This window comes from Aquarana catesbeiana, linkage group LG07, assembly GCF_042186555.1.
Source record: "Aquarana catesbeiana isolate 2022-GZ linkage group LG07, ASM4218655v1, whole genome shotgun sequence".
In the NCBI taxonomy this organism is placed as follows: domain Eukaryota; kingdom Metazoa; phylum Chordata; class Amphibia; order Anura; family Ranidae; genus Aquarana; species Aquarana catesbeiana.
This window is the reverse complement of record NC_133330.1, coordinates 172,239,498-172,248,211: the sequence shown is the minus strand read 5'-3', so window position 1 is coordinate 172,248,211 and position 8,714 is coordinate 172,239,498. Positions and strand designations below refer to the sequence as shown.

The following is an 8,714-nucleotide window of genomic DNA, read 5'->3' as shown; positions in this document are numbered from 1 at the left end:
TTTTTTGTACCTGTTGCATATATGGTGTTTTTTTTTGTATGGACACTAGAGCAGTGCATTGCTGGTGCAGTGCATTTTGCATTTGTTGTGGAATATGTATTTATTATTCAGGTGAAGCTCTTCATACTATTGACTAACCAATTATGGTGTTGCATTTATCATTTTACTGAATCACTGTATAGTGATGGGGCTAGTTCAAAAGTAGTTGTAGAGTTCATGGTAGGGAGTGACTTGTACTTACTATTGTTCAGTAAATACTTCCCACTAATGTACATATACAGTAGTAAATCACAGCAATGTGGAGCAACAACACCAGTGGTACAGGTATACATGGTTTTCTGCAATGCATCCACTCATGTGTCTGTGGTCCTAAGCTGGCCATAGATGGGTAGAACTTCAAGTGAAAATTCTTAGGAAAAGAAAGCTAAGAAAGTTTGTTCATTTTTCTATTCATTAGTGGGTCAAATCTACATTAGATGCTTGAAGGAGCAGGATGGATTTTTTTTTTATAACTCATTTCTAAAAGTGTATGTGTTTTTTTTCAGGAAAGTCTAAATTCAAAATGTTAAAAGCAAAACAAAATCTTTTGAACAACATTCAAATGTTCTGAGAGTTTCCTTACAAATTTTCCTAAATTTTAAATTCTATCCATCTATGGACAGCTTTAATCTGAATGGAAGCTGCAGAGCTCCTATACTGCTGTCTTTAGCGTTTATTGCATCCCATGAGTAGGACTCCTGGAGCACTGGATCCTGAACAGAAAACAGCCCTGAGCCTGCCCTGCACTTAATCCCCCACTGAATCACACTTATTTTTTATTCAATTTATCTGATTGCTTACACTCACACTTTAGATGTTTCAACATTATTTTCTCACTGCATGACTCAGATTTACCAATCTGAACATCAACAGGCATTTTCACATATAGAACTTGTGACCAATAAAAATGAAATAAATAAAATTGTTTGAGGGTTCGAGCTTAGTGTTTTCTATATGGAATTCTGCATTGCTGGTAGAATGGCACAGTTAACTTTTCAGCTGCTAATGCATTGAAAACAAATGAACAGGTCTTCACATATTACCCAAAAGGTTTCCTTATTTCGCCATTACTGTGGGAACCCAATCCAGGTTTATGTGAATACTAAATTATCACAGTGCCATATAGCTAATGATATCAGTTAATGCATTTGTATAGCAAAACCTGACCTTTGTAACTATTATCACCTATAGCTTCTTTAAGGTTATATATTATACTTATAAATATCCATTGCACCCAATGGGAAAAGTTCAAATCGTATTAGCTGCCATGTAATGTACATGGTAACTATAAAAACAATGGTATGTCATGTCCGTGTGAATTTTTCCATAGGCAACTTTGGACAGACCCCCATAACCCTGAGGAAATGTCAACTTTTCCCATTGGGCACAAAAGATATTGCAACAATTCAAGAAAATAGGCAATAAATACTGTCAAAATAAATGATTCAATGACTGAGTCCTACAGTATCATTATTGTTCGGGGAAGTTACATAAAAGGAAGGACAGACAACAGTGGTGTCATGTGCTTTACTGTTCCTACTTCTATAATCAGATGCAGACAATCCTGCAAGGTAAAAAATATTTTTTTCCTGTAATAAAAGCGCACAAAGAACATGAAACACAAATGTTTATTTTAGCAAAATAAAAATATATATACTGTATATATTATATATATATATATAAAAATTGGGGAAAGTAAACAGATGTGGACACGACTATGCAGAAAAACTGCAGGTTGAAATGTTACCAGAGTGTGATAAATGTTTTGTTTTGGAAAAAATAAAGAGCAGGATGGGGGAATAGGTTAGGACTGTACCCCCAGAACTTTCACCAAGCAAAAAAAAAAAAAAAAAAAAAAAAAAAAAAAAAAATCAACATTCAGCTCTGCCGCTTCTTTCTCAAACACAAAACTCAGTGCAGGGCACTCTAACCATTCAACGGACTAAAAGTTTCTAAATACTGGAAGCATTTAAATCTGGAAGCATTAAAATCTCTTACAATAATCTGCTTCTTTCAGATGACAATCAGGCATGATTGAAATATTTATAAGCATGTGCAAGGATACAGTATTGTAGTCCGATTTTAGTTCAGTAGTCCTCTTTGAACACTACATTTCAAGGATTTGCCATTTAGACCTTCTTTTCATACACTGTCCAGTAGAAAATATCCAGTGAGTAATACATCATAAAATATATTTACACACTATTCACAGGAGGTAGCGTTCATGTAATGTCCTCCTCTTCTGAGCAGTAATCATGACCCTAAAAAAACAAAAACATAGACATAATATATTATATATAATTTTTTTTTTTTTTTTTTTTCATTAATTCTTAAAGTGTGCCGCATTAATCAAAATGAATGACAAATACACACACACACACAAATAATACATTCAATAAACTACTTGAAATGTGGTCAAAGGATTAATCTCTGAAGACCAAATCTAAGCATGTATTAATTATCCTAATCCAAAACGGAGCCATATAACGTGAAGGTGAGGGTAAGCTTTTTTTTTTTTTTTTTTTTTTTACATCTGTGATCATAAATAATTACCAAAGGAAAGTGGTAAAGCTGGAGTTGGACATTAATTAAATTACTGTACCTTTTCAATCTTTTCATCCAACATTCTGAAAAACTCTTGTTGACTTTCAGAAATATGTATACTAAAAATTAAAAAAAAAAGGAGATCATTGTTATATTTTATCTGTTTCTTTTATAAATTAAATGAGCAAAATATTAATGCAAAACCACATTTATCACATCAATGCAATCGTTCAAAGTAAACATTTTCTTAAATGTGGATATATTTGAAATGGCAAACAAAAAAGTGCAATAGTCCTTAGGAACCAATTCACATTGGTGTGCATTCTTCAAAAGGTCATTGGTTGCTATGAATTACCGTACTTTGCACACCACCATTACACTTTGTAGACCTCATTAGGGGCAGTGTTTTCAACCTAGGCTGCTCTTCTAAATTGGACTGCAAACACCTACTTCTCTCATTATCTTCATAACATAAGGTGGTTGTGTTCTGTGCTTTACATACAGAACTGTAAAGGCTGATGACATCGTTCGAGATATCAGTTCAGTACTAGGGATGAGCCGAACACCCCCCGGTTCGGTTCGGACCAGAACCTGCGAACGGACCGAAAGTGCACGCAAACTTTAGAACCCCATTAAAGTCCATGGGACTCGAATGTTCAAAATCAAAAGTGCTAATTTTAAAGGCCAATATGCAAGTTATTGTCCTAAAAAGGGTTTGGGGACCCGGGTCCTGCGCCAGGGGACACATATCAATGCAAAAAAAAAAAAAAAAAATTTAAAAAATGGCCATTTTTTGGGAGCAGTGATTTTAATGATGCTTAAAGTGAAAAAAAAGTGAAATATTCCTTTAAATATCGTACATGGGGGGTGTCTATAGTATGCCTGTAAAGTGGCGCGTATTTCCTGTGCTTAGAACAGTCCCTGCACAAAATTACATTTGTAAAGGAATAAAAGTCATTTAAAACTGCTTGCGGCTTTATTTTAATGTCGGGTCCTGGCAATATGGATGAAAATCAGTGAGAAACGGCATGGGTACCCCCCAAGTCCATTACCAGGCCCTTTGGGTCTTGTATTGATATTAAGGGGAACCCCGCACCCAAATAAAAAATGGAAAGGCGTTGCAGTATACAGGCGGTGCAAGCAAGACAGGGACTGTAGGTTTGTTGTTAAGTGGAATCTGTTTGTAATTTTGAACTGGTACATTTTTAAAGTGTAGCTCCAGCTAAAAAATCTATTTTTAAGCTTTTTGTGAGGACCTACCATGCCGGTAGAGAGCCGGAATTGCCTTCCGTGAGAAAAAGTGGCATTTGGAAACCTGCCACTGAGGAACTGCACATTCCACAAACTCATGGAAGGGGGCAGAGTCTACCAACTGAAAAGGCAGCAGTTGAAGTGCTAGCAATTTAGCCAAGCTAGCATTCAACCGCTGGGCATGTGGATGGCTGGGAGTGAACTTCTTTCGGTGGTGCAGCAGCTGGGGCAGGGAAATTTGCCTGGTACAATCTGACGTCGGTGTACCGAAAGCAGATTGCCCGCAAGTACTTGGCTGTGACACACCTAATTCTACACCTTTATTCCTCTCAGTGCAGGTTTCAGAGAGGACTGAAGGTATAGTGGGGTTGGAGATCCCAGCTGATGAGGAGCAAGGAGAGGTCCGCTTTGTTCTTTGGCGTGGGTCTTTTAGATACGCTTGCCAACAAACTGCATGGCAGGTCGACATATGTCTGGTCAAGCATGTGGTGCCCAAGCGGGTGATGTTTTGGCCACGTGAGATACGATTGAGACATATGTTGCAAATAGCAGCTGTGGGATCTGATGCACTCGTCTCAAAAAAGGCCCACACCAAAGAACTTTCGGAATAACGCGCAGAGACAGCAGCGCCCTGCACATGCGGAGCTCTGCGGTGTGATGCAATCGGTGTGCTGCCCTTAAGCTGGCCCCTGGAGGGCATCCTGCCTCGTTGGAGATGTACCTCCTCCTCCTCTCTTCTATCAGGCACCCACGTGGAGTCAGTGACCTCATCATCCCCTCCCTCCTCATCACTGGAGCAAAGCTGGCAGTATGCTGCAGCTGGCGGAACATGACTGCCAGATGGCTGACCTTCTTGGGCACCCCCTCTCTCTAGGCTCATGTTACTACCTTCCTCTAGCTGGGTACCATCATCGGAGCCTTCAAAACGCTGGGCATCCTCCTGGAGCATGTACCCAACACTGTGGACAAACAGTTCGGGGGACTCCTCAGGAGGACATGGTGGGGCTAGGGAAGGAGTGACTGATGCCATTGAGCCGAGAGAAGAGGCCGCGTTGGCAGCAGCTTTGCCAGACAAAGTCCCTGAGCCTGGGTGAGAGAGGATGAGGATGGCTTAGTCATCCACTCTAACAAGTCTTCCGCATGTTGCGGCTCAACGTGGCCAGCTGCCGAAAAAAAGGACAAGCGTGTCCCACGGCCACGTGCTGATGAGGATGCCTCTCCTTATTGGCCTTCCAGACATACTAATGGCCTGCAGTGAGATGTAGCTGCACAAAGCTGGGATGTATATATATACTGATACTGCAGCTAGCAGAATCAACTGCGTGCCTGTAGTATTATTAGTATGAGAACACCAGCAATTGTCTTCAGGTAGCTTTAGGTGCACACTGTGCAGAGGACACAGTACACTAACTGTAAATACTGTAGCTGCTTGCCTGTGGTATTAATAGGATCAGAAGAACCCCACCAATTTTCTTCAGGTAGCTTTAGGTGCACACTGTGCAGAGGACACATACACTAACTGTAAATACTGTAGCTGCCTGCCTGTGGTACTAATAGGATCAGAAGAACACCACCAATTTTCTTCAGGTAGCTTTAGGTGCACACTGTGCACAGGACACATACACTAACTGTAAATACTGTAGCTGCCTGCCTGTGGTACTAATAGGATCAGAAGAACACCACCAATTTTCTTCAGGTAGCTTTAGGTGCACACTGTGCAGAGGACACAGTACACTAACTGTAAATACTGTAGCTGCCTGCCTGTGGTATTAATAGGAGCAAAACAGCAGCAATTGTCTTCAGGTAACTTTAGGTGCACACTGTGCAGAGGACGCACTACACTAACTGTAAATACTGCAGCTGCCTGTGGTACTAATAGGATCAGAAGAACACCACCAATTTTCTTCAGGTAGCTTTAGGTGCACACTGTGCAGAGGACGCACTACACTAACTGTAAATACTGTAGCTAATAGGACTAATAGGATCAGAAGAACACCAGCAATTTCCTTCAGGTAGCTGTAAATACTGTAAAAACACCCGCCTGTCAGTAGGAAGAGAATAACAGAAACGGATCTAGCTAAACTGAATACAGTATATATTATATATACATACACATATATACACACACATTTATTCACACACACACACAAGACCTAGGATATATATATATATATATATATATATATATATATATATATATATATATATATATATATATATATATATATATATATATATATATACATATACACACATATATACATATACACACACACACAATACACTTTAAGCTAACTAACTGACTCTAACTTAAATCAAATGAAACTCTCTCTCTCTCAACGCCGGAACACACTACACAGGGTGGACGTGCAAGCGGCCTTATATAGTGTGGGGCGTGTACTAAATCCCCTGAGCCATAATTGGCCAAAGCCACCCTGGCTTTGGCCAAATACGGCTCTCTGTACAGACGGAGCTGTGATTGGCCAAGCATGTGGGTCATAGTGCATTCTTGGCCAATCATCAGCCAGCAATGCACTGTGATGTCGCAGTAAATTATGGGCCGTGACACGCCACTCGAATTTGGCGCAAACGGCCCATAACGCTGGAAATTTGCTGAACGGTTGAACATGGGTTCGACTCGAACTCAAAGCTCATCCCTATTTAGTGCACAAAAAGGTACAATGACACAAGATTATTAGCAAGATCAACAGGTATTTTTCTATACTTGCAAAAATGTACTTGGCCTGGAAAAAGAAAATTAATGCAGCAACCACATCTAAGCACTTGTAAGCTGAAATGTATTAAGTGAAAGGGCATTTGTGTGCGGTAACATACAGTACAACACCACATGCTATATGTGCTAAGGGGTGCATCACCATTCATGAGTAACACACATACAGAGACACAAAAAGAATGCATCCAACCTTCACCACACCGCAATGCATGCAATAAAAAATACATGCATAGCTTTGCAGTGCAATAGAGAAAAAAAAAAAAAACCTTGGGTGCATTTTTAGTCCTGGAACTAGTGATAAATAAATGGGCCCTTTTAACACAAGGAAATATGATGCACATAGAGCATGCCCACTTTGCAAAGTGAATTTTAACTTGGCTTAGTGTATAAGGTGATTATTCTCCTTGCAAAAAAAACCCAATCACATGCAAGGAAAAAAAAAATAAACAGGTTTTTGGCTTGCACATGATTGAGGTCTGCAGAACTTAGCCTCATATACTAAGCTAAGGAAAATGCCATTGTAAAAATTTCTGGGAAAATTCCTTTTGCTAGGTGAACAGCCTATACACATTTAGTTGATCATCCAGACGGTTTACGTTTTGAAACGTAAATAGTTAAAGGGATCATAAAGCTTTGTCTTTTATTTAAAAAAAAAAAAAGACAAAGCTTTATGATCCCTTTAACTATGCAAGGAGAAACTGGTGGGGGAAAAAAAAAATTACTAATAGATACCAGGGTCCTACACTATCAGCTTTGGAATGTGTTATGACTTTTTCCCCAATAAAAACATTTTTGGAGTATACACAATTTGAGTGTCCAAGCTGCCAATGTAATAATGCATGCAAACAACTGATGCTTATGAACGAATATGACCCATATTGTGTATTTTTCCACAAGATGTTACAAATAGGCAAGTGCAATGCTACATTTATTTTAACTTCCTAAAACACTTAGTTGCAATCTATAAGGCTAAGATGACATTAATACCATGCTAATTGAATCAGTTTTGCAGTGTGATTAGCAGGAGCAGCTCCAGAGTTAGTTGATGAAGTTCAGATGCAATTGTAATGTGTTTTTGCTGCATTTTTGATGCAGCTGCATTTTGTAGCCTGGTTTCTCTCTCGCTCATAGGAGGTGGGAAATATATGGTCCAAGGATGGGAGGTGAGGAACACAGGAAAGACCTACAGAAAAACATACTTATCTAATTGTGTTACTTTAGGACAGATACATGGAAACTGCATGCAGATCACTTAAGTCTATGGAGCTACAAATTGAACAGCACTAAACCAGTACAGGACCTTTTTAAAAAATTGCATTGGAGTCACAGTGCATATATGTGAACAGCCTCCATAGAAACTCATGGTATTTCACTTGTCATGCGATTCTATGCATTTTGAAACACATCAGAAATCACATCTGTGTGAACCAGGGCTAAATGTTTAATCCCAGAGTCCACAAAATATTGATTTGATTTCAGGAGGAAAACAAAAATACAAACAACATCCCTTTGCTGTGGTTAAATTAGATTACCTTACTCTGTTATTCTGTGTTGCAAACAGTTGCATTCAGTCAAGTTTTTTTTTTTTTTTTGTTGGCTTTGGTTGTGCTTGACTCTTTGCCACAGTCCATAGACAATCATGGTGATACAATTAAAAACCAAAAAACAAACAATGCTTCCAATGTTGCTTCTGTACCCCACAGGAAAAAAATCACACATTATAAAAAGAATTCTAATTTCTTTGTTAACTTCAGTATCACAGTCCCTTGCCCAGTGAAGTCTATTTTAAATAGTAGAATACCCCTGGGGAAAATATACAATTATTATTTTGTAGTCTTCGTTATCAGTTTGCTTCCCAAGTGGAATCCATCATGTTAGGTGGCATTGTGATGCTGTACCACATATCACAGATTTTTTAAAATTGTTGTAATTTTGTCTTTTGCACTATTTTAGATCTAAGTGATTAGTGGTTACGATGTTGCTGTACTGCTGCATGTCAAAAAAGAATGTATGCAACATCTATTTCTTTAATATTAGCATCACAGGGTGTCCATGTGATCCCATTGTTGCCTGTCCCAGTAGTGTGCCAAAGACAACATTTAACAACCATTAGTCTAATACATGTCCAAAGTTTTTAGAATGAGAA

General features: G+C 38.8%; 1 protein-coding gene across 1 annotated transcript in view; it reads right to left on the bottom strand.

Annotated features, from left to right (window-relative positions):
• Positions 1-1,649: 1,649 nt before the first annotated feature.
• LG07H1orf21 (linkage group 07 C1orf21 homolog) overlaps positions 1,650-8,714 on the bottom strand; it is a 227,449-nt gene continuing 220,384 nt past the window's right edge. Inside the window, exons 5-6 of the mRNA XM_073592875.1 lie at positions 2,642-2,702; positions 1,650-2,300 (exon numbers count right to left, since the gene is read on the bottom strand). Of these exons, the coding sequence (XP_073448976.1) occupies positions 2,262-2,300; positions 2,642-2,702 (100 nt within the window). The 3' untranslated portion in view covers positions 1,650-2,261. The remainder of the gene's footprint in view (positions 2,301-2,641; positions 2,703-8,714) is intronic.